This window comes from Vipera ursinii (genome assembly GCF_947247035.1).
Source record: "Vipera ursinii genome assembly, chromosome: 2".
Classification (NCBI taxonomy): domain Eukaryota; kingdom Metazoa; phylum Chordata; class Lepidosauria; order Squamata; family Viperidae; genus Vipera; species Vipera ursinii.
The window spans coordinates 89,955,892-89,983,078 of NC_139513.1; the positions used below are offsets into that span (position 1 = coordinate 89,955,892).

The window sequence follows — 27,187 nt, forward strand, 5'->3', positions numbered from 1 at the left end:
GGGCATTTATTTCTGATTTGGTTGCATTATCAGATCTGGGCTGCAAAAATCCTTATTGCCACAAAATGGTAGCAAAGGGTTAGCATTAATATCTAGTCTTCTTCATGTGAACGTTTGCAACCCAGATCTGGTAGTGCAAGATTAGGTTTATACAGAATTTTCCAATACATTAACATAGATTTGCTGAGGCTTCGATCATGTGCTCATTAGTTTAGTATAATGTGCAAAAATGGCTCAAAGCCTAAGCAAATCTATATTAATCCTCTGGGCTGCAATAAACCAGGATTCTGACTGAACTGACAGCTGAATTCATTTTCATGATAATGCAATATCCTCCAGATTTCTCTCTTCAATCTGTGATGACCAGAGTCAAAGGCAGAATCACATACTGTACTCTAATCTCTCTCCTCTTTCACACTGAATGAGGCTTATATGTAAATCTGTGGTTGAAAGTACAAGACATGTAAGGCCTTACTGTACAATTGGTCAGTTTATCACATCTGATGTAAACTGGTAGAATCAGATTTTTTTTTATGCTAGAACTTTTTGAACAATTTTAAATTAAGTTTGGCAAAATTATGTCGAGAGTATGGTGGAAAATAAAGTCACTATGTCACTCTATTCATGCACTATATCATGGCTTGTTGAACCATGATTTGCTGAAGACAGTAAATATGTTAACACAACAAACACAACACATTTGTGTTTATGATTCAAAATGTTATGCAACCTAAAATTGGGTTAATTGAATAAATCATTAACTAGAATTGAACTGCAAATATTCAATTGTTTGTTGACCAAAGTCACGAAGGAAGGAAGGAAGGAAGGAAGAAAGAAAGAAAGAAAGAAAGAAAGAAAGAAAGAAAGAAAGAAAGAAAGAAAGAAAGAAAGAAAGAAAGAAAGAAAGAAAGAAAACCACCAGAGGATAGAAAATAGATGTATTAAGTTGGATATTCATGGGCAAATGTGCCTTGTAAATCCATCTATCTCACAGATGAGGGAAGTAGTAATCATGTGCTCTTTCCCATCCACCCCAATTTCCTTTGTTCTCCATTTCTTTTTAAAGTTGTTCTTGTCTTGCACCTAAATAGGTCAGAGACTTGGACAAAGCATAAAGTCAAACCAGGAGCAAGCTGGGTAACAATGAAATATATGCATCTGTTTGGACATCATGCTAGACCAAAATCAGTGAGTCAAAAACAAAGCCATACTTTCAAAAGTCCATTACCCCAGTAAAGGCCACACTACACTCATTGACCTTTTTCACACACATAAAAAAACAGACAAGCCATCTTAGGGCTTAGTATAATGCATGTGTCCAACCTACAAGCACATTTCAAGTGGGTAGTACTGCTACTTAAAATGCATAGAAACAGCTTCTATATAAGTGAATCCATTCATACAATTACATCAGTATTCATTATTATGGTCATGTAATCCTTGAAATTCCATTCCAGAAAGTTGCTTTGGAGCAGAAAGGTAGCATCTCTCTGCGACTCTTTTGCCCAGGAGCACGTGGGTTAATGGTGAGTTCAAAGCACCTTTGGCAGTTTAAAGCACCTTTCTAGAATCAAATGGGAAGCACTGCATGGCCCTACTGGTTACAGGAGCAGCCCTTTAGGATTATAAACTGGAGATGCAAAAAACTCATCTCAAGGCATTATAAATTCAGAGCATGAACTGTACCCTTTATTTGGCCTTTTGGACACATTCAGAGAACATGTATTTTAGGGTACTTGGCTGTTCTAATGATACCTGATACACATTCCAAAGCAAGAAAAAATGAGATGTTTCTAGATATCTGATTGTCACAGAAGAGTAATAGTAAGGTCTCTACCATTAATGCAAGAGAAATTGTTCTAAAAATTCTTTCACAGGAGAAAACAACTATAAAAAGTAGTGTTCTTGTTATTTAACAGTGACGGTTATCTACTCAGCAGTCTACAGTCTTCCTGGCTTCCCATTTTCTCAGAGAAACATCATGAAGGGACTTTTCCAACTTCTTTTGTTCTATAGCAGAGCTAGTGTCCTGCCCTTAAGAAGACTGCTAAAAAATTTCTTCTGCTAGAGAAATGTGGATAAGTCAGCCACCCAATTTCTCTGCCCATAAATTTGGAGCAGCATTTCCCGAAGTGATCTATGCCCATTCTACCTGCAACCAGGTGAAGAAGCAGTTACCTTAAGTTTCTCCCCACATGGTTAAATTGAATATAATCTATAATTCTACATTAACCCAGTGCCAAGCTGCTGAAGTGTAACAGAGCCTTGGTGGAGCAGTGGGCTAATGCCTCCTTAAGTAACACCAGCTGCCTGCAATTAGTGCAGGTTCGCATCCCACCAGGCTCAAGGTTGACTCAGCCTTCCATCCTTCTGAGGTAGGTAAAATGAGGACCCAGATGGTTGGGGGCAATTAAGCTGACTTTGTAATAATGCCGCTGGGGTGTGTGTGAAAGCCCTAATAAGCAAGCATATACATAGAATGAAGGCTACTGCTAAGCTTGTAAGCCGCCCTGAGTCTTCGGAGAAGGGCGGGATATAAATGGAATTAAAATAAAAAGAAAATAAATAAAAATAACAACTCTTGATTTAATTATATGATCACAGCAACTTGCCTCTACACATAGTTACTGGTCTCACATTGCAAGTGGCTAGACTCAGCTCAAGCAGTACTGTATATAAGATCTTTCCATCAGCAGCAATTCATTTATTGCAAGAGGGATCTTGCCAGTATTCTTTCATTCCAGATCCATGATCCCCGTAAAATATAAGCATCATAATCACATTACACAATGGATCGGGCATCTGGAACAGGCACAACCTTTTGTGTGTGCAGCTGCTCTATATGTGTGTTTATTTAACAACACAAATGTTTCAGTATGCCTTTAAACAAAAGAGATTGCGTCAAGAACTGCAGCTTCTGTCTTAAACAGAGAACACTGATAGTGAATCAATTCCCCTTGGTTATAGCAGTTTTGAGTTGATTTTCATCAGAACTGGTGTACTTTGTCAGGCTGGGGGTAGATGAGTGATTCCCTAGCCTAGAGAGTTCTTAGAAATCAAGAAAAAAGACAAAAGTTAACCCTGGGGGTGAGAGGAAGCCTATAGTAACAAAAATATAGCATGTGGGTGTTTGTTTTCAATTCTGGGGCTATTGTGTTCCACCACTAGTGACTTAACTTCAGTTCTTTTTTTTCCCCCTGCCCTGATGCAATTGATCACGTTGTTTGCATTTCAAAAGAAGCTGGAATTTACATTTGAATTAGACATATACATGAATCTGTGAATGTCAGCATTTGATTGCAAGACATAAGCCAGTGTTTCAAGATTCGCAATCAGTCAGCGAGTCCTGTCTGACTCTGTCCCTCATGTGACTGCTTCATGTTGATTCATTCAGTCATAAGACACAAGTGAGACTTGAGCAAACAAGGATGCATGGAGTAACCTCAAAGGCATGGCCATGCCTGTTCTGCCAGTTTGTTGTATTAGTAATGCAAAAAAAAAAGAAAAGAAAAGAAAAGATCTTCAAAAGGGCAGACCTATGTCAGTGGATTGCAAAAGTCACTTCAGATCTTGTTTAATTCTCTCTCTCACACACACACAAGATTCCTTTTAATTTTATTCTGGAGCTGCTTTATTGATTAATTTGATTAGCTTATACTGTCAGCATTTGATCAGCCTGGCTGTTGTCCTGTTCAGCCTTCAATCTCATTAATGTAACAGGTTTCATTCCTCATGCACAGGATGACGTTACACGCTATATCTTTCATTTCTCTCCAACTAAGGCTCAGCATTTACATACTGTCTCACCAGGGGGAAAAAAAGATAAAATACAGAAGAGACATACTTGAATTCTTTGCTTTCATGTCCTGGATACCAAAAATTATACACTGTATTGTGCACAAAAATAGGTGAAACACAGAGTCAAGAATGTCTGCAGTGGTGTTTAAAAAAAGAAGTCAAGATGGCGTCTGAAACTGCACAGCCCCATCTTTTTAAAAAAAAAATGTGCTGCACATTAAAAAGGGACGGGGTATAATTGGACATTCACCAACTGACTTTTTAAATTTCCTCTCGGTGGACATCCCAGGAAGTCAAAATAGCCTTCTAGAATATGAGGTTATAAAACCATTTCTTAATTTGGGGAATAAACACCCAGGGGTCTAAATTTAATTTAAAGATTCTAATTTGGTCACATTTATATTTATATTATCTCTCATAGATATAATGTAACTTTAGCACTGAATTATAGGCAAGCCGTTGTTTCTCTCAGAAATACTTCTTCCATGTTCAAAACTAAGTGTGACCTAGAACACTTGTCCTTAAAAACACCTTGTGGAAAAAGAATTAAAGATGACACAACATCTCACGCGTGCGCTTGCTTTTTCCTAATACACAGAAATCCTTGGTCAAGAGGAGCTCATGACTTTGGCTATAATAATACAGTCCCTAATCACATTCTACTGGTCAGTTGTCCTTCCAGAAGGGATCTAGATTCTAAGTTAGGAGTTTTGAGTGACCTAAGACTATTTCTGACAAGATGAAAATAGAAAGGATACAGCAAAAGGTTTTAGTTTAACACTGTTATTATGTAACTTTAACAACTTCAATATAAACCAAGAACAAGAGACAGAAGGAAATCTTGGCAAGAATTCTGCAATATTCTGACAATCTTGAAGCAGACAACCATTTTTCTCTTCTATAATTATAATTATCCATTAGATTTCTATTGTACCTTTAGCTACTATCTTGCCATTTTGGAGTCCAACTTAAACAAAAGATGCTTCATAATCCTCCTGACAGGTGACCTCTCTTCATATTCCTACACCAAATGTAATTATTAGGTAAATTTGCCTGTTGTTGTAAACATATTAAGAGGCTGCCAAAGACATGGGAATGCTTTTCTAAAGAAACCTAATGACTAAACATCATACATTAATTACAAATAGGACTGAAACATTTTTCAATTGTAGAATGATGTGTTCCTGTTTTGGGGCCCATTCCATGCCACTCAAAATCCATCACTTCATTTCACCTCCCTCCTTGTTCTTTGTTGACATTCACTGATAATCTCTGTGTATGTTTAATCCTCCCTTTCTGGGTTTACTCTTGTCACCTCTCCTTAGTTTCTAAACTTTTTCTCTTGCCATCCATCATGATTTCCTGAGGGTGGTCAAGCTTCCCTGTTCACGTAGGAATGGGGCTATTTAGGCTACAATGTGATCCACACTTGGAAAATCATTGTGAGCAACAGTTTTAGCTTGTCCCGAGCAATTTCATTTTATGCCAAGACACTTGGCTGCACATCAGAAGTTTGATATGGCCGTGACTTCACAGACAGAAGCCTTTTCTTCTTCCTGTCTTTCCTGAGCAGCAGAATAAATCAGTTCTCATGCTGCTGGAAGCCGCTTGCAGCAAAATGTGAAGGTGCTCACAATGTATTCTAAGGGAACAGGACATTCAGCTCTCCCACCAGCTTAGAAACCTAAGTAGGGTTTTCCTGACCATTTGAAGGCAAACAGGAAACTCTAACAAACTGCTGGCAGCTCTTTGCCAAAAGCCACAAAGAAATGTTCAAAAATGTATGTGAATGAAGGACAGAGGCAAGGATTCAGGGTTGTTTCCCCTGTTTTGTTTTTTTTAAAGCCTCTCAACATAATTACTTCAGTTCCTTATACGGTCTCTAATGTAATGATTGTTGCTTGAGATGATTTTATAACAAATGTGCTAATGCTAATAAACTATCAATACTGTAGTGTCAATAAGACTTGGGAGATGGGGAGAGACTGCCAATCAAGCCAAAGCATAGAACAGTCAAGGAAACCTATAGGCCAGGGGTGTCAAACTCAATTTCACTGAGGGCCGCATCAGCATTGCAGTTGCCCTCAGGGGGCCGGGTGGGTATGGCCAGGGTGGGCGTGGCCTACTGGGTGGGCGTGGCTAGAGTGTGTATGGCCTACTGGGTGGGCGTGGCCAGCTCTACATCGTTCGCATCAAGGGGGCCTATGGGGGCCTGGGCAGGAGTGGGACAGATCTGAGGGTCTCTGGCAGAAGGAGGGTCTCTGGGCCAGGGCCAAGGCAGTGGGGGCTGTTCCCTCACTGTTTCCAGGATGGCTTCGCGGGCCACATAAAACCACTTTGCGGGCCGGATCTGGCCCCCGGGCCTTGTGTTTGACATGTCTGCTATAGGCCAATTAGGGTATCAGTGTGTATATTTGTTTATTCCTGTATTAACTTTTCCCAACATCAAGGGTTCATTGTTTAAAAGTGGTCACTTTCTTTGCAGGGCTGCACTGCCCTCTCCATAGTTCAGCTAAAATAAAATGCAAGATGAAATCTTCAACCTAAAACTCCCATTGAAAGGGTGAACTCATTGTAAGTGTTAAGAGGCTGGGTAACATGATGACTAAGGAAACGGCATTCCCCTCCTGTCTGTGGAAAAACATTCCCCTCCTGCTCGTGGAATTGTAGAATCAGGCATGTATCTCACTGGAACAGAGCCAAAGAGAAAGGAAATCTAAGATCATACCTATCACACCTACAACAGCTCTATTCAGCTCTTAGGCACAGTACATGCCTGTGGTGCATACATTTCCGTTGCCTTTTTAAGCTTTTAAATGTAGTTCTGGCTTGAATCCAAAGATGCATATTGAAGACAAACAGATATAATCAAACCACGGCTTGCTATTTGAGATGCAGCAATTTCTCAGCTACACACAAAACTTTACTCAAGTGTTGCTGTTGCCCGTTGTTGTTACGTAGATTAAGAAACACGATTGCAGAAACAGATGATGAAAAGTACAGCTGCATATAGTTCTCCACTTGTGAACATATCCCTCTGAACACCAGCCAACATATCTATCTGCTTGTACATGCTTACATAAGACACTCTGTATCTATGACGCTAAGCATTATGCATATACTTTACAATTACTTAGCTGTGCAATGACAAGTGGGTGCTAAATTGCACACAAAGTTCCATCTAATCCAATAAAACTTAATTCATGCTGTCTTAAGGATTTATCCAAGAAAAGCATATTGGAAATGTTATAAATCTGAAGGTGGAATGAAAAGTAATACATTTCATGTTGTAACTTACACTTGTAAGTACTGTAAGATGCTCTGATCCATTGTTTAATATCTGTTCTTTCACTTCAATTTGGTGTGGGAAGTTGCTGTGCAAAAAATTATGCAACTATTATTTTAAAAACAATCCTATAGTAAGTACTAATCAGTGTGCTTGAATCAATATGTCACAATTGAATGATGAAGGAATTCCTGTATTTGAATTTTCCTATTAAGAGCAAATGGTTCATGATGATGATTAACAGATGGAAACTGTTAACAAACAGAGAAGCAACCTAGAACTAAGGAGAAATTTCCTGATGGTTAGAACAATTAATCAGTGGAACAATCTGCCTCCAGAAGCTGTGAATACTCCAACACTGGAAGTTTTTAAGGAGAGACTGGACAGCCATTTGTCTGAAATGGTATAGGGTTTCCTGCCTGAGCAGGGGGTTGGACTAGATGACCTCCAAGGTCCCTTCCAACTTTATTATTATTATTGTATTGACACAAAAATTACGCATCACTAGACCAAAAAAAATGAAAAAACATAAACCATGAACAGTTAGCTTATGTGTTTAAGAATAAACTAGGCGACCTACGATAGAAAATTAATGAGGATTATGTGCGAAAAGTTTAATGAAGTGATTAAAGATAATCAGCAAATCATTCAAAGAGAAATTGCTCTCAAACCTGGCATGTCACATTATTGATGTTCTTCATTACGGGAAGGTATGCATAAGACAGATTCCTCATGATAATGACAGATATAAAAGTTTAAGAGAGTTCAAATTTGTGAGCAATTTGAGGAATTTCTTCATAGCAGCTGACAAAATATGGGCTCATCATTATGGCCATGAAGCAAAGCATTAATCCCTGGAATATCATCACAAAATGTTACCTGGAGAAAAATATAATTCAAAATACAGGTCTTAGCAGGAAAACTCAGGGTTATAGATTTTTTGGAAAACTGTATTAACACTGTATTGTTACTCACATGGATTTCCTTAAACCTACATCACTATTAACTCACTATTAACCTGGATGCCATGATTAAGCAGAGTGCAGAAACACAAGAAAGAAAATGTTGTGCCTCACACACTTGATGACCCACCCAAGAGCGTTTTCAGAGTTGACTCTCACTATTTTTTCCCCATCTACAACGCTAGACCTGACACCTGAAAGTTCCACCTTTTCCATCTATGTTACTTAAATGAAGAAAAAAAAGGACTGCTGAATCTGGATGAACAAGCAACGTGCAGAGTTCTTTTGTGACAGCTTTAACAAACATGTCCATCATTGGCTGAAATGGGTACTGAGTGATAGCGATTAGGTAGAGAAATAAATATCCAATGGGTAACAAAAGAGCTCATTTCACAGATTATTTTTCTGTTTCACTTATTAAATTATCCCTGTTTAAAACTACAGTTCTGGAAGCAGGGGCATTACTTTTTAATTCAATCCTTGAACATACATAAAAATATATTGAAAGGCACCGTCCTAATAAGTGATGATGTCAAACAAACTGCTTCTGAACAGTCCCAGTTACCTGCAGAAGCATCTCCTTTTTAAACCAATGCTGGGATCTCAAATCTGCTGTGCTATGTTTGATCTTTACATGGGGCAGAAAAAAACTACTTTAGCCAATATCATTTTGGTTATCGCCGTCTCTTGATTTACCACTTTCCCTTCCTTTATGCAGTCTTTGCACAATGAAAGCAGCCAGGAACTCCCCTATTCTCCAGATTGTAGCACTACAGGGTAAACCAAAATAGCCAATCTCCTATTTATGGCCATTGCTGATGCAACAGGGGAGCAGAAGAGAACCTACTAATCAAAACTGCTGCTTGCAGGCAGCCTTCATTTCAGTTGTGTTTACGTTTACGTTTTACGTTTTATTTAATTTGTATACCGCCCTTCTCCCTAGGGACTCAGGGCGGTTCACAGGGCATATAAATAACAATACAATACAATACAAAAGTTAAAAAAAAGATTAAATCAGTGCCCAGTTAAAAACAATAATACTATTCTAAAACAACAATTTAAAACCCAACTCCCCCGTCAGGCCAGACCAGCTAATTCAAATAAATGGGTCTTCAGGCCACGATGGAAAGTTCGGAGGTCTGATGCCATCCGGAGCTCCACCGGCAGTTGGTTCCACAAAGCCGGGGCACCCACAGAGAAGGCTCTCCCCCTGGGGGCCGCCAGTCGGCATTCCTTGACAGGAGGCACCCTGAGGAGGCCCTCTCTGTGGGAACGCACAGGGCGGAGGGGAGTTGACGCCGGCAGCAGGTGGTCCCCGAGGTAACCCGGACCCATGCCATGTAGGGACTTAAAGATCATAACCAAAACCTTGAACCTCACCCAGAAGACAACTGGTAACCAATGCAGCTCGCGGAGCAAAGGTGTAACATGGGAGTACCGGGAAACTCCCAAGACAACTCTCGCGGCCGCATTCTGTACCAGTTGGAGCCTCCGAGTGGTCTTCAAGGGAAGCCCCATGTAGAGAGCATTACAGTAGTCAAGGCGAGAGGTCACGAGCGCATGAGTGACCGTGCACAGGGCATCTCGGTCCAGATAGGGCCCGGCTTGCTACATCATGAGGTTATCTGTCCTCCCACTCTGTGCTTTCTTAAATTGCTCTTTCTCCCAACAGTGTAGATTAAAAGTTTCTTTCAAGTCAAGATTAATTCTGCTGACTTCATGAACACATCCAACAACAGAGCCTAGAACCCTGGCATTTCCTAGTGTTCTACCAGCCAATGCCAACCAGATCAAATCCTGCTTAATTTTTTTTTAATTTACCAAGATGAACTAAGCACTGCTACTTTGATGGACAATGTATATTAGGCCTACAGTATTTTAAGGCAGACCTAACGTATCTCATCCCACTCCACTATTTCTATGCAACAAAATACTGACCTTCGTTCCCTAGAGTTTGCATTGTATGAAAATGTTAAGTACTCTTCAAAGTTAACACTGGCACTGACTGACAATCAGTGAGAGAATTAAGATGTGCCCAATAACACAGGTCACTTAAAAGTGTACAGCTCGTGCTCAACAGAATTAGACAGCTGGGTCACAATGGTATAAAAATAAAGATTTCTAAAGATGCCTGTTGGGTCACTATCTGAAAATAAAAGCTGAATTAAGTCCAGTCCATCCAGGAACTTCAGAGGAGATGGCAGGAGTGGGGAGGATGGCCAAATGGCATCAGCTGACATAATCCAGCAATGTTAAGCTATTGTCAAACTTGGCCATATTATTAGACCCACCTCATTTATTTCTCTAATCTTCTCAGACAGGTGGTAGCTTAGTGGGATTTGACTCCCCCCCACCCCGCCTGTTATAAAGCAAATGGATGCCAATGCAGTTGAGGAAAACAAAAGACATGAGGGCTGGAGGCATTTCACTGCTAACCTGAAGGTTAGCAGTGAAATTTGTTGTTGTTGTTAGCTGCGAAGTCGTGTCCGACTCATCGTGACCCTATGGACAACGTTCCTCCAGGCCTTCCTGTCTTCTACCATCTTCTGGAGTCCATTTAAGCTCACGCCTACTGCTTCAGTGACTCCATCCAGCCACCTCATTCTCTGTTGTCCCCTTCTTCTCTTGCCCTCGATCTTTCCCAGCATTAGGCTCTTCTCCAGTGAGTCCTTCCTTCTCATTAGGTGGCCAAAGTATTTGAGTTTTAGCTTCAGGATCTGGCCTTCTAAAGAGCAGTCAGGATTGATCTCCTCTAGGACTGACCGGTTTGATCGCCTTGCAGTCCAAGGGACTCGCAGGAGTCTTCTCCAGCACCACAGTTCAAAGGCCTCAATTCTTTGGCGCTCAGCCTTTCTTATGGTCCAACTTTCACTGCCATACATTGCAACTGGGAAGACCATAGCCTTGACTATACGCACTTTTGTTGACAGGGTGATGTCTCTGCTTTTTAGTGTGCTGTCTAGATTTGCCATGGCTTTCCTTCCCAGGAGCAAGCGTCTTTTAATTTCTTGGCTACAGTCCCCATCTGCAGTGATCTTGGAGCCCAGGAAAACAAAATCTGTCACTACCTCCATTTCTTCCCCATCTATTTGCCAGGAATTGAGAGGGCCAGATGCCATGATCTTGGTTTTCTTAATGTTAAGTTTCAACCCAAGTTTTGCACTCTCCTTCTTCACCCGCAACAAGAGGCTCTTTAGTTCTTCTTCACTTTCTGCCATTAGAGTGGTATCATCTGCGTATCTTAGGTTGTTGATATTTCTTCCGGCAATCTTAATTCCAACTTTTGATTCATCTAGCCCTGCCTTTCTCATGATGTGCTCTGCATATAAGTTAAATAGGCAGGGCGACAGTATACAGCCTTGCCGGACTCCTTTCCCAATTTTGAACCAATCAGTGGTTCCGTGTCCAGTTCTCACTGTTGCTTCTTGACCCGCATATAGGTTTCTCAAGAGACAAATAAGATGGTCTGGTACTCCCATCTCTTTAAGAACTTGCCACAGTTTGTTATGATCCACACAATCAAAGGCTTTAGCATAGTCAATGAAGCAGAAGTAGATGTTTTTTCTGGAACTCCCTAGCTTTCTCCATGATCCAGCGTATGTTGGCAATTTGATCTCTAGTTCCTCTGCCTCTTCAAAATCCTGCCTGTACTTCTGGTAGTTCTCGATCCACATACTGCTGAAGTCTAGCTTGTAGGATTTTAAGCATGACTTTACTAGCATGAGAAATGAGTGCAATGGTGCGATAGTTTGAACATTCTTTGGCACTGCCTTTCTTTGGAATTGGAATGTAAACTGATCATTTCCAATCCTGTGGCCACTGTTGAGTTTTCCAAATTTGCTGGCAAATTGAGTGTAGCACTTTTACTGCACTGTCTTTTAAGATTTTGAATAGCTCAGCTGGAATACTGTCACCTCCACTAGCTTTGTTGTTGCTCAGCTTTTCTAAGGCCCACTTCACTTCACATTCTAGGATGTCTGGCTCGAGATCAGTGACCACCTCATTGTGATTATCTGGGACATTAAGCTCATTCTTGTATAGTTCTTCTGTGTAATTTTGCCACCTCTTCTTAATCTCTTCTGCCTCTGTTAGGTCCCTGCCATTTTGGTCCTTTATCATGCCCATTTTTGCATGGAATGTTCCCTTCATCTCTCCAATTTTCTTGAAAAGATCTCTGGTCCTCCCTATTCTATTGTTTTCTTCTATTTCTTTGCACTGTTCATTGAAGAAGGCATTCTTATCTCTTCTAGCTATTCTCTGGAATTCTGCATTCAATTGGGCATATCTATGTTTTTCTCCCTTGCCTTTCGCTTTCCTCCTTTCCTCAGCTATTTAGCAGTGAAATGGTTCATTACAATTCAGGAAGATATTACTAAAAGATGAAGATGAGTACAGAAACTCACATTCTTTCGGGGCACTTATTAGAACTCAGTGGTTTCATACAGAACAGGGAAGATTACACACACCTTGCATAATGCTGATAACAGGTACAAATGATAGCAACAACAAATTAGGATCTATAGAAACACTGAAATCTTGGGACTGTTTGCAAACCAGAATTTAAGTGAACTATAGTCCTTCAAGTCTGGATGTCACAGGAAAGTATTTAGCATAAGGTAATGAATATGACACAGAGAGGGGAAAAATATGACCCAATAAAAGCTTCTTGTAATAAGAAATCGTGGTTTCCCCTGGTCTAAACTGCTCTTTGTTTCCATTCAATTGCTTTTAGTTCTGAAATCAATCATTAATTTTGCACAAAAGTTCAGAATGCGAGCAACGTAACATTGAATCAAAAGTAAATTATGTGGTCTGGGCACTGACGTCATTGCCCTGCTCATTCCAAGGGGGAAAGCCTGCTAAGAGACACATGCAATGCAAAGCACTAGCTAGGCTATGAAAGGCCTTTCTAGAGGAATGTCCAAATTGAAGGGTGCCATTTCTCAGCAGCCCTGACTATTCCTTGCAATTTAGATCAACTCTATACATCATAATGGGTGCAATTTCACTATGAGCGAGCTATATCCCTGCAGGAGACCATGCAGCCTTAAAGTAAAAACACCTACCCTATCTACTTAAGTTTAACACCAAGGAAACAAACTTGCTCTGCAAGCAGCTGACTGTGTGTCATTACTTCCCTTTACAAGACATACAGTACTACAGCAAAAATAGTTTCATGCAAGTCAACTGCAAACTGATAAGGAAGCTGCAGAATAACGAGAACGCTGTGAGCCTGTTGGAGTGGGATACATTTTTCCTCCAATGAACCCATCCTTGGTTGCAATATACCCTATTACATATTTTCAGATTATTTGTTTTCATGTTTTGGAAGCTGAATCCAAGCCAAGCAGAAGCAAGCCAATGATAACAGAAAATCATCAGTATTTCATAAGAAAATTTCAGAAGGAAGATTCCTGAAGATATGACAGGTGTTTGGATTTGGCAAAGGTTCAAAGTAATAGCAAGACAATATTCTCATAACAGTTTTAAACAGAAACAATGAAAAGTTTCCCTCTTGTCCAGATTTGGTAGAGCAGAGGTGGCTCTATACCACAGATACAGTTTTATTTATCATATACATATGAGTTAAAGCTAAATACAATGACAAATTATTGGTAATTAAGTAAGTTGAAAGCTCTGGTTAATTTTAATCCTCAAAGAAGCTTTTAGGGAGAAATGAATCCTCTGGAAGCAGATATTTCATTATGTTTCAACTTCTATCCTGTTGGTGGATGAATGCAAGAAGGGAAGGAAATTCCCCAGAAACCCATTTGCCATTAAAATTTGGAATGAAAAGAAAGAAAGAAAAAAACATTCCTACCGCTAAACCTGAATGGCATCACAAGAAAAAATGTAACTGTAGAAGGAAGAGGAAAATCGCAAAGACAAGTACCAATTTTCGATTTCTAAAGTCAAGCACAGAAGGTGTTAAAATCTGGGTAAATATTGTCTTTAAAAAATGTCCACAGTTCCTTGAACATTACTACAATATTTAGAGTAAACTTTGATCTGAATGGAAATTGGTAAGAAAAACTGAGACTCTTAATAGCTATCTTAAGAACTGGTCACTTAAAAGTACATCTACTTTTGTTTTTAAAAACAAGTGAACTGCCTTCTCAAGGGGGGAGCCCCTTCTGAATGGAATCTCTAGATCTCAGTGAAGAATGAATATTTCTGTTTCATGCATGTCTCCATGGAAAATCAGAAAATGAGGTAGCCAAAACTCAGAACTTTGCATGTACTTATGCTGCTCTATTACAGGAGTCTTCAAACTTGGCTCCTTTATGACTTGTGGACTTCAACTCCCAGAATTCCTCAGCCAGCCTGGCTGGCTGAGGTATTCTGGGAGTTGAAGTCCACAAGTCATAAAGGGCCAAGTTTGGAGACCCCTGCTCTAGTAGCATTGCAACAACTTCTTCTCCAGTCACTAGAATCACTCAAGAAGCCCAGAACATGTCTATGGAGATTCTCAGTCATCCAGGTCATGGTTGTCCCAAAGGTACTTACCAAAAGGTAACTGGACTTTCTTTGTTTTTTTCCTTGAAGACTTTTTTCTTCTCATTCAAGAAGCTTCTTCAGTTCTGAGTGAATGATGGGGAATGAGAGGATTTATATTCGGGTTGTTAGCTCACTGAGCCATTGAGGCCACTTGGGGGTCACCCAAATCACAGAGCAAAAAGGTTCCACACCCACTTGCACTCTGATTCAATTGATCCTGAGGATACAAATAAACCCCCAAGTAATCTCAAGGACTCTCAGTGAGCTAATTACCGACCTTCAGAGTGCTAACAATCAGATCACTCCAAAGAATATAAATCTTTTCATTCTCCACCATTCAGTCAGAACTGAAGAAGTTCTTGGATAAGAAGAGAAATGTCTTCAAGGAAAAAACAAAGAAAGTCTAGTTGTCTTTTGGAAAGCACAGAACATGCAGAACTACTAATACTAAAGTTAATTCCACTCAGTTCTTGGAAGATCAATGCCTAAAACTAAGCTCACTTAACATTCTAAATCATGACTTAGCCAAGATTTGTTGAATGAAGCACAATGGCCTGAGTTTTTACAATACAATACAATATTCAATTTCATTGAGGGCCGCATCAGCATTGCGGTTGCCCTCAGGGGGCCGGGTGGGTGTGTACTGGGTGGGTGTGGCCTACTGGGTGGGCGTGGCTAAAGTGCGTATGGCCTGCTGGGTGGGCGTGGCCAGCTCTACATCGTTCGCATCAAGGGTGCCTATGGGGGCCTGGGCAGGAGTGGGACAGATCTGAGGGTCTCTGGCAGAAGGAGGGTCTCTGGGCCAGGGCCAAGTCAGCGGGGGCCGTTCCCTCACTGTTTCCAGGATGGCTTTGCGGGCCACATGAAACCACTTTGCGGGCCGGATCTGGCCCCCGGGCCTTGTGTTTGACATGTCTGCGCTAAGCTATAAACCATGCTTTGCAAATTACAATGGCTGGTTTCCCATGATGCAGTAAAATCAAGCAAATTGCACTGAGGCTTAGCACACAATGTATGGGCTCTTATCAGAGATGGTACAGAGATTCTTATGTTATTCCAGTGGCAGAAATGTAGTCATGCAACTGGAATTTAATACTGGATATAAAGTCAATTGATTTTAGTAAGGTGTAAACATTCCCAAATCATAGTAATAGGTTTGGTTGGATTGATTGTACTTAAATGTTACCAGAAATAACATTTTAAAATATTATATATCACTTTAAAATGTTATCTTTCTGTAAAATATGAGGTTAATATCAAACAAAAACATAATTTTAGTAAATTAATGTGTAGTGTGATTTAGAAAAACTGCATTCTTGATCATCCGAAGCACACTACGTTTCTACTTAAAAGATACTATTTCATGTAACCCTGTCTAGGGAAGTAGTAAAATTGTTCTAAAGAAATAGCAGGTTTTTAGCTGTGTTACACAACCCAAAGAAAAATTAATGTGTTTTCAGATCAGTTAATCCATATCAAGTGATCTTGGAAACACGCCTGAAATGACAAGAGGCTGCTTCCTCTTATTGAACTTGGAACATTTTATCTTACACTGATTTTATATATATATATATAAAAATAAAAAAAATTACACAAATATGAGCTGTCACTGTTGTGACTACTGCCTGTCGATGGCCTTCGGTTAGGCTGAAACAGGAAATAAAGATTTGTCCCATGTTTGGGGCCTAGCAAGGTAATCTAAATAGTTAACAAGCATTTAACACACACACACACACACACACACACACACACACACACACGTGTGTGTGTGTGTGTGTGTGTGTGTGTGTGTGTGTGTGTGTGTGTAAAACAACTGCCTAATGTGCAATCAGCCCAGGTTCGAATCTCAGAAGGGTATGGCTGACTGATGAAAACAAATAAGTTTGAAATGTATATCAGTCTCCCTTTAATTCTTTGTTAGCAATCTAAAAAAATTTTTTTACATATATATCAACATTTCATTAGGATCAATTAAAAGAAATGGCTTTTTACAACTGGAGTGAATCAAATGTAATTCAAATTCAGAATGATGTTCACCCCTAAAAGAAAGTACAAGTTCCTTCTTTGAGTTACTCAGAAGCATGTGATCTTGCACCTACAGTTAAATGTAGCAATAAGAGATCCTGTGTAATTATGAAATCATCCAGCTGGTTATTTTCTTCTTCCACAAACAAATCCAGAAGCAGCATGTAAAAAAAGAAAAAAAAAGAAAACTCTCCATCCAAGAGAAAGGATAATGAAACCAATTTTCTAAAAACAAACAGAAGATGGTACATAATTTGAAAAAGTCATTCCACCATGACTCTTTCTGCAAAAAAGGGGGAAAATTCTTTTAGATTCAGACTTTCAGGAAGAAACTTTGCAGTGAAGCATGAGGAGAGAGAAAAACTAGAGAGCTTTGCAGCAGGAAGAGAATGCTTTCAAGCCAGCCAAAGCAGGACAGGAAAGTGCAAAAGGGACAGTGATCAAACTATCCCACGCTCATTGGGATGAACCTGAAGGTCAATAAGAGAAGTCAACCACAAGAAAAATTCACATGGGTCTGTCTGGAAGAAGACAGAGATCTGAAACTTCAGGATGTCAGTTCAGTTCTCAGTTGCCTCACATTTTTTGCTTCCCACAATTGTGCACCTTGGGAATTCTAGAACCCTAACTTCGTTGAGGGTCATTGATTGTGCTCCTGCTCAGAGCTAGATACCTGGACGACACACATTACAACATTTCCCACAACACACAGCCTGGGTGCAGTTCAAAAAGAATGCTGCAATGAGTCACTTCTCTTCTTTTGTATCTATGAGAAGCGGGATGTAATGGAAAGGCGGCAGGGTGGACACACAGTATCCTCCGATAGGGAGATTCCTTATAGCAGTGGTTCCCAACCTTTTCTATACCCCGTACCCCTCGAACGCTTTTGATATATTCTCACACCCCTTACAAAAGTTTGACATAACGAATTATGCATAAACACTATAATTTTGTAACTTCTAAACCCAAGTTTTAGCACCCCCTGGAATATTGTGTTGCACCCCCAGTTGGGAACCCCTGCCTTATAGGATAGACTCCTTGGATATATAAAGGTAAAGGTAAAGGTTCCCCCACACATGCGTGCTAGTCGTTTCTGACTCTAGGGGCCCGTGCTCATCTCTGTTTCAAAGCCAAAGAGCCAGCGCTTGTCCGAGGACGTCTCCGTTGTCATGTGGCCGGCATGACTAGACGCCAAAGGCGCACGGAATGCTGTTACCTTCTCACCGTAGTGGTCCCTATTTTTCTACTTGCATTTTTATGTGCTTTCGAACTGCTAGGTTGGCAGAAGCTGGGACGAGTAACAGACGCTCACTCTGCTACGCGGCACTCGGGATTCGACCCGTCAAACTGCCGACCTTCTGATCGACAAGCTCAGCGTCCTAACCCACTGAGCCACCGCGTCCCTTCCCTGGATATATAAAACAATCGTAATGGCTTTAGAGGCCTAAGCCACCCTCCCTCCTCAATGTCATATCCTTTGAATGTCCTGGACTAAAATCCTCCTCAGCCTCAGCTCTTCTAACAATCAGATGGTTATTAGAAATTGATACTCCCAGTTGGTAGAGAAGCTAAAAACAGTGACGCAGTCCAGTCCTAGGAATAAATTCCAAGCAAGTACAGTTGGCTTACTCCAAGTAAATGTGTAGATTTCTGCAACTTAATTCATTGTGCTGTCTTTGCTGATTCATTAATTAGTAGTCTTCCAAGCAAAACGCCAAAACAGGAATCCCAACTTATCTTCTGCTATAGTAATGGCTTCTTTAACTAGGCCAGTCAGTTCCCAATACAACTGACTTGGGAAAATACATTCCTCTATCTCTGAACAGTATATAAGCCAAGATGAAAGGTAAAGAAAAATACAGGCAAGGAAAGAAAAAAAGGGAGTTACAGTGAAGTTTGTTCCTCCATATCTGGAACAAAGGATTTGCAGAAAGGCAAATTATGTTTAGTGTTAGATTCCCATTTTTACGTTAAATGCGCTATCTTCCTGTTAAGTTTCAGCTAAGAAGGTTTATTGTTGTTAGCCTGAGAACAACTTTTATGAATCTCTGGTGAATCTGCCAAGGGATCCTAGAAGCATTTTGGCAGAGAAATGAAAAGAGATGTAACAGCTACTGTAGACTTAAACAAATTCCTCCTAAGAAATAAATTGATTAAAGAATCGTTAATCAAGAAGTCTGAACACCCAGTTATAGGAAGACATATAAATGACCTCACAAAAAACTGCCAGGTTTTGAACTACTGTATCAGCAATGAACAACCCTGAACAGAATTTGTACCCATACGGCATCTGCCAGGACCTGTATAAATGGGGCATAGTATCCTCCCCTCAATGTGACTGAGGGACAGTGGTGGGATTCAAATATGTGAACAACGGGTTCTCTGTGTGGATGCCGCTTCCGGAAGTCCATTCTGGGCCTACTGGTTCTGCCGAAGTGGTGCGAACCGATTGAATCCCACCACTGCTGAGGGGTCAAATGTTACACTGTATATCACCTCACGACCGGCTGTAAACTGAGGGCATATAACCGACCAGTATCTGGCGTTTCTTTTTTTTAATATAAACAATGCTACACTTCAATGGTTAGACAGCCTAGAGTCTAGACATTGATATTTGAACAGATATTTTTGACATGTATATTTTACTGGGTCCTACTAATCTAGTTGAAATGTTAATTTACATTGCTAGTCCAAGTATGATGTGCCATATGCTAAATAAATAAATAATAAATCAACAAGTCAAGCCTTACATTAGTATGATAGACTATGACAAGTCTTATTACTCTTTCTTCCTACTTCCCCAGATCTCTGTAGTCACCAGAGAACTGGAGGAGAGACAAGGAACTTGTTTTATATTCCTGTTGAAAAAGGGGTTACCTGAATGCCAGGCAGATGGCTAGCTTCTTAGAAAGGCCAGCATAGAAGTGTAGGAGGCATAGGAAACAGGCAGTAGTTGCACATAAAAAAGCTTTGACGTAAAAAGCTCCTCCACACAAATTTGCAAACCTCATAGGTTGTGTAAATAAAATGGAAGATAAAAGTGGCACACATGTAATCTCAAACTAAGCTCTTTTTGACAAGAAACAGCTAACTGAAAGTAATCCAGAATTATATAGCTTCTCTGTCCATTTCATAGTTTATGAAATAACAACTTCAAATCCAATACCAGGGCCACACTGGCATTACAAAGCATGCCCAAGCCCAAGGCTATAGCACAGAAGCAGCATTTGCTCTCCCCTACTCCAAAAGGAACAATATATCCAATAAAAACTAGAGAATGCAATTTCTTGGCAATATTGTAACCAGGGTGAGAGACAGGGTGGAAATACAGATGGCAGGAAAATTACATTTTGCATTTTTGAATGCCTTTTAAAAAAGATTTTTAAAAATAGGACATTTTTAAGTAGTTTCAACATTTCAGAGAAGGCTATAAAATACAAGCTGATTCATACATATAAATAGTCCTCGACTTAAGAGACCCTTCAAGGACTGTTCCAAATTATGATGCAATAAATGAAAGGATATATGACCCACTCCTCAAGTTCCAAACATTGCAGCACCCCTGCAGTCACGTGACAAGAATTTGGGCACTAAGTAGTGACTCAACCCACTGTAATGACTGCAACTGTAAGCCCCCTCCCCCGCATGGGCTGGGAGGCCTCAACAGTCTAGCCCAGAAGTCACCAACCTTTCTTGGTTGGCAGAATGAAGGGAAAGGGAGGGGGAAGCATTTTACACACACATATGTGTGCATGGGGCCATGGGCATGCGTATGATGCAAACGAGGCAGGGCTAGCACCTGTGTGATGCTCACTAGCCCTGCCCCATTCTTGTGCGGCGCAGTGCCATTTTCATATCCTGAGGTGCGGCAGCAGCCCATTTTCATGCACCAAGGCATGGCGGTGGCCCACTTTTATTTTATTTTATTTATTTATTTATTTATTTATTTATTTATTTATTTATTTATTTATTTATTTATTTATTTAAATTTTTATACCGCCCTTCTCCCGAAGGACTCAGGGCGGTGAACAGGGCATATCATAATACTACAAAAATACAAAAGTTAAAAAAAGAATTAAATTATTGCCCACAGTAAAAACAATAAAAATATATATAAATATTAATATAAATATTAAATATTAATACCTTGCAGTGCAGCGGTGGCCCATTTTCATGCCCCGCAGTGCGGCAGCATCCTGTTTTCACGGGATATGGCCATGGCACTAGTGAAGTGGGGGGTGCACGCACATGTGCTGCGCACTGACCAGCCTGTCCCATGACCCAGTGGCCAGTAGGCCATGGCCCACTACTGGGCTATGGCCCACAGGTTGGGGACCCCTGGCCTAGCCCCAGCAGAATGCAGAAATCTACCTCAGGCTGGAAGACCTCACCCAGTTAAACTCATCAGCACATGGTCTTCTCCTATCCCACCACTCCTGGGATCTTGGGCCTTCTCCCCCCAACCACATGGGATCACTTATTTTTCCTTCCTGTGCAGCTATTGATAAGTGCGCCCAACCAATGCAAGGTACAGCTAAAAAACTACCGTATATACTTGAGTATAAGCCGAATTTTTCAGCCCACTTTTTGGGCTGAAAAATTCCACTTCGGCTTATACTCCAGTCAACAAAAAAAACTTACCGAGGACTTGTGCGCGGCCGAGGCTTTGGTGCTTCCGGGATTGCGCGCACCTCTCCCAAGCAGCCGCCGTCCGGAGACCTGCCGAAGTTTGGGGAGGTTTGGGGAGGTGCGCGCGCACCTCCCCAAACCTCCCCAAACGTCGGCAGGTCTCCGGATCTCCGTGCCTTGCCTGCCTGCTTCTTTCCGCTGCGGAACGAAGCAGCCTGCCTGCTTCTTTCCGCTGCGGAACGAAGCAGCCTGAACGAAGCAGGCTGCTTCTTTCCGCTGCGGAACGAAGCAGCCGGTGGCGGAGGCTTGCAGAACGGCGGATCGGCTTATACTCAAGTCACCAACTTTTTCCAGTTTTTGGGGGTGAAATTGGGGGTCTCGGCTTATACTCGAGTCGGCTTATACTCAAGTATATACGGGTAACTTTCATTATGTTTCGGAAAACTAGAAAGAGCCTCAGAACGTTGCAAAATGAGCACCAGCCCTTGTGATGTTTCTGAGACTTTCTATCTCTGGAATTATTTTATTTTCTACAGTAGCTGCATTTCACATCAGCTGGGCGAGCTAAGTTCTTCCAGTTTGTGACAGGTTTTTGTGCGCCAATGGATACCAGCAGTGGTGGGATTCAACTCTGTGTGGATGCTGCTTCCGGAAGTCCGTTCTGGGCGTGGGCAACAAAAAATTAGCTACCGGTTCTGCCAAAGTGGTGCAAACCAGCTGAATCCCACCACTGGATACCAGGCCACCCAATACCTCCCTCACCCTCTGAAGCAGTCTCATGTGGTCACTTAATGAGCTGGGATTGGGATTGTTAAGCGAGGCATTCACATGGGCACCTTGCTTAACAACCATAATGACTTATGACCCAATTGTGGGCTCAATTGTGGTTGTAAGTTGAGGATTACCTGTAACATTCTCAGAGTAAACCTCAGGTCATGATTTCTAACTCTGTCTGCAGGTACAGTAGGTTTTGTAGTAGTAATAATAATAATATTCTCACGTAATCCTTATACAAATTTTCTAGAAGAAAAGATTTATATAATGGTAAGGAAAACAGAAAGTTTTAATACTCAATGTATTAAATTCAAAACAGGTTTGCAGGAAAAGTGAGCTTAGAAACATTCAGCATTGTGAAGAGTCACAGAACTTGGTGTCAACTTTTCACTAAAGCAACCAAAAGTCCTCCAATGTGGAGTGATTCTGCTGCAGGCTGAAGATAAAACATCAAAATGTAATGCCTGAACCACCTTAAGCTCAACTCTGTAACTATTTTCCTCAAGAAAGCAATCTTTCGAAATAATAAAGAACTTAAACATATGGACAATTTTTATCACTGTTGTCTTGTTCATTTGTCCTTTCACAGAATAAGTAGTAGGCAACGACTTTTGATCTGTGAACCAGTTAATATATGGGCTTTTAAGCAGACTAAATAACGAAGTTTAGTATATCCAAGGCATTAACAGTAAATATTGCAACAAATACACATACACACATATGCACACACAAACCTAAAGAATATTACCACTGCCCGGTTGAATTAGGCCAAGATAATTTATTGCTACTTATGCTGATTTACTGTCCACCAGATGACAGCATTAGCAATTGGGAATTCTGAGAGCCATAATGCCATTACAGTCCATCTGGTTGGAAAAAGCTGGACAAATCCCAACATGCTGTTTCAGTAACAAGGAACTAGATGTCTCTGGCAAAGCACATGTAATATATGGTGATTTGTCCCCAGTGTCTGAGAATCAGAAAATATTCATGTAGGGATGTCTATAGCTATCATGTCCAATAACTACTGATTTGTTTATCCCCTACGATGTACTTGGCTTGCAAAACTGTGCTATCTTGTTTGGGTGTGTACGGGCATATTTGTACATAAAGATACAAGGTGATCCCCAACATTAATTAATTAATAGGGTTCTATGATCATCCAAGTGTAATTTTCAGACAGTAGATTTGCTACTTCTTTCCCTTCCACTTGGAATCCTCCATAACTGACCAAAAGCTGTTTCAAAAGATCCCAAACAATCAAAAAATATTTGAGGAACATTTAGCAGACTGTTGAGGAGATGAGACTGTGAGTCTCTGTTCCACCCATGGGATAGGATAAGTGAATATGGCATATACAGACCTGCACATAAAACAAACTATGCCACATATAGACACATGTACGTGTACTGAATGACGTATACATAGCCTTGTTTTGAGACAATAATAAAAAGAACAATTTGCATTGCCAATATCTATGGTGCTGAGAAGCAAGCACCCTTACTCAGAGCCTTTAGCTCTATAACCACCAAGATTTGGTAACATATGTTTAAATTCCAAATTTCTGAATGCTTCATTTGTATCAAAATTTCACCACCTTAAATGCTTATCCTGTTACTTAAAAAGACAGAATACCAGTGAGCAAAATTTGCAAGCAGACGGCATAACTAACGAAGCTACTGGTATTAAAGGTATGAAGGGTTGACAAGCTAGGGACACATTAACAACTATGTTCATTCTTTAGACCACAAATACTGCAGGTGCAAGCACACACTGAAGATTCCTCAAGGTCCACCTCAAAAGTGGTGTTCCCCGATATCTGCATAATGTTTATTTAGAGTTGTCATACAAAATTGCCCATTTTTAAACTGATTCAAAAAGCTACTTATTAAAAATAAGCTCCAAGTTACACTGTAACAGGAAATATTCTGTTTAACTAGAAGTTTAACTTTTATTGTGCGTATTAAAAAGAAAGCCTTTGCGTTTCATTACCTTATGGATAGTCCTCGATTTACGACAATTGGAATTAGAATTTCCATTGCTAAGCAAGTTGATTAAGTTAACTGTGCCCAATTTTATGACTTTTTCTACCATAGTTGGTAAGTGAATCGCTGTGGTCATTAAATGAATCATGTGGTCGTTAAATGAATTCAGCTATCCCCATTGCTTTTGCTTGTTGAAAGCTGGCTGGGAAGGTTCATGTGACCCTGGGACATAGCAATTGTCATAAAGTGCCAATGGTTGCCAAGCGCCCAAATTTTGATCATGTGGCTTGACAGTCATAAGTGTAAGAGCCAGTCATAAATCCCTTTTTTAGTGTTATAACTTTGAACAGTCATTAAACGAATGGTTGTAAGTCAACCATATGTACTGGCATACATACAAGTGTTATACTATCCTTCTAAGGACTTACAAATATTGAGCTAATATGGTAATACAAGGTAAACCATTCAAGTTCTCTCTAAATACAAACACTTCACTCAGAAACCTAGGTTTAGATTAATTTTATTTGTATCTGTTCAGGGAGGAAAAGCCCAACAGAATCCAGGAGATTCTAGATAAGGAAGTGCAAAGTTTGTAGATGTAGATCTTTAGATTTATGGGGAGACACTGACCGCAGGCTGGCACAGCCAATTAATGGGCATCAAACTGAGAATGGAAATGTGAGAAGCAAAGATGTCTTAAATTTAAGAAGGAACCCCATGATGCTTAAATAGTCTTTTTTAAAAATATATCAATCTTGTACAACACAAAATCCTTCAAAAGTGCAGTGACAGTTTTACGGAGATAATACAGTAGACTTATATAGTAAGAATATTTTCAAATAAATTTAACATCCAGTGCTAACAAAATAACAATATGGCTATAATCAAAATTAAACAAAGCTGATAAATGGTTCCTCATAGCCCTGAGGCTATATATTTTCATTTCTAACATGTAATTAAACTGGAAGATGGAGCACCATAAAAGGAAAGGCAAGTGGCCAGTTTTAAGTAGGAATGCCATAAAAATAGCTAAATACATGTTAAAGTAAATAGCAACAACCTAGCAGTTTCCACAAGGCAGGAAAGAATGTCTTGTGTAATTTATGCACGTAAATGTAGAGACACAGTGAATTTCATTTGCATCAAGATTTTAATACTAAATTTCAACTTTGCAAGTAATTCCTATTCTAGCGGCAAGACTCCAGTTGCCAATGTCAATGCAAGCTTATATTTTCAAAAGCTTTGGCACAGCAGAAACGAATGTTTTTTGCTCAAATTGGTATTCCTCTTAATTCAAAATATTTTACTCCCAAGCCATTGTGAATGGGGTTGCCTCAGGTTTTACAAATCAACCCTTATTCAGGGTTGCACACACAGGTCCAAGAAATATGTGCAGGACGGAGCCCCCTGTGAAGAGGCAAGGCTGGACAATACAGCAAGGCTTCAGAGTCACTGAATGAAGCTCAATTCAATTCTAAATACAATCCTTATCCTTGCCATCTCTAGGCAAACAATAGTCATATGACTGAACTGCATCACGCATAGATAATAATAGGCTCTAAGGCTCTTTTAATGGAAAAGAAAGGCCACTTTTTCTTCAATGAGACAGCCCAAACCAAAAGGATTAAGTATCACATTTAATTAATAATAATCCTTGTTGTAAAGCAACTTTCCTCAACCTGATGCCTCCAGCGATCCCATCTATGAGGCCTGGGAATAATGGACTACTGTAGACCAATTCAAAGTTTGAGGAGAAGGCTGCCATTCAGTACAGGTGAGAAAAAGGAGGGGGAAATGGGGGGGGGCAGATCTAGCCCACGCCTGCAGCCTTACAGCACTGTGTTGTGACTCCATAAGCCTACCCACAGCTGGCCACCCGGCCATCGCCTTTTGCCCTTCCTTAACATTTTAAGGTGGCTCTCGCCAAACGGCAACCCTCCTCCCCTTCTCCTTGCAAGGCAGCCTTTTAAAAAAAAAAAAAAAAAAGCGCGACAACCTGTTCAATCAATACGCGGCATCCAGGCAAGAAGAAAGAGGAAACGCCGGGCCAGTGGAAGGAAGAAGAGGCCGAGTGAAAAAGAAGAGAACTTCAAAGGCAGCCGAAGCGGGACTGGGAGGAGGAGGAGGAGGAGGAGGAGGAGGAGGAAGAAGAGAAAGGATCCTTCGGGCTCTTCCAGGCTTTGGCAACCGACGGAAAGCGATGTAAAACCCCGCTTTGCGCAGCCTTGCCTGCACGTGATGCGCCCGATTCTCAAGAGGGGTGGGGGGCAAAAAAAAAAAAAGAGAGAGAGAGAGAACGAGGATCGCGTTTAGACGGCGAAGGAGGAGGGGAAAAAAAACACAACCCCAGAAGAAAGAAAGAAAGAAAGAAGCTCGCACGAAGTTTTGGCGCACAGCGAAGGCGCATATCCGTGTGATTTCCGCCCGAGAGGGAGCCCGGCGAGGCGGGCGCCAAGGCAGCGCACGGCTTGCCAAGAAAGAAATCCTGCGCGCCCGCCGCCTCCTCCTCTTCCTCCTCCTCCTCCTCCTCCTCCTCCTCCAGGCTTCTTCGGGGAAGCGAGATGGGCGGAAAGTCGCTAGGCTGCCCCGGACCAAGGAGGTGGGGAGGAGAAGGATCGATAACCAGGCAAGGAGGGTTGCTGGGGCGCAGCAGGGGAGGCGATCGAGCGGGAGAGGAGCAACAAACCGAGCGGAAACCGAACCACGCTTCTCTCTCCCCCCACCCGCCGCCTGAGACGAGCTGGCAGCCGCTGCCTCGCCCGGCTTTCGCCTGCCCTCCGCCGCCGCCGCCGCCGCCTACCTGAAGCCCGCCTCTTCCTTGAACTCCTTGCAGGGGGGAATCGAGCCGTTCTTTTTGTTGAAAAGCTTCTGCAACAAGGTGGGTGTGGGAGGCATTTTGGGAATGCGACGCTCCGTCCCTGGGTCAGGGAACAGCCCGTGCAGCGATCGCCCTTCGCAGCCGGAGCAGCCAGCTCAGTTCCTCGAACCACCCGACTCCCTTCGGTGTGACAGTCATATGACAAAAATTAATCACTCGCAGCAGCCGCGGCTGGAGAGAAACGGGAGGGCGGGGGTGGGGGGTGGGGTGGGGGGTGGGGGGGCGGGGAGGCGGGGCTTCGCGCGGGTTTCCCCGGCCGCCGATTGGCTGGCCGGGCCAACCCACGTGGGGCAAAACCGTATCCCTGCTTGGCTCGGCGGCGCGGCAACCCTGGGATGTTTTGGTGGGAGAG

General features: G+C 41.4%; 1 protein-coding gene across 1 annotated transcript in view; it reads right to left on the reverse strand.

Annotated features, from left to right (window-relative positions):
* Positions 1–26,983, reverse strand: part of FNIP1 (folliculin interacting protein 1) — a 108,646-nt gene extending 81,663 nt beyond the window's left edge. Inside the window, exon 1 of the mRNA XM_083354373.1 lies at positions 26,758–26,983. Within this exon, the coding sequence (XP_083210499.1) occupies positions 26,758–26,852 (95 nt within the window). The 5' untranslated portion in view covers positions 26,853–26,983. The remainder of the gene's footprint in view (positions 1–26,757) is intronic.
* Positions 26,984–27,187: the final 204 nt, after the last annotated feature.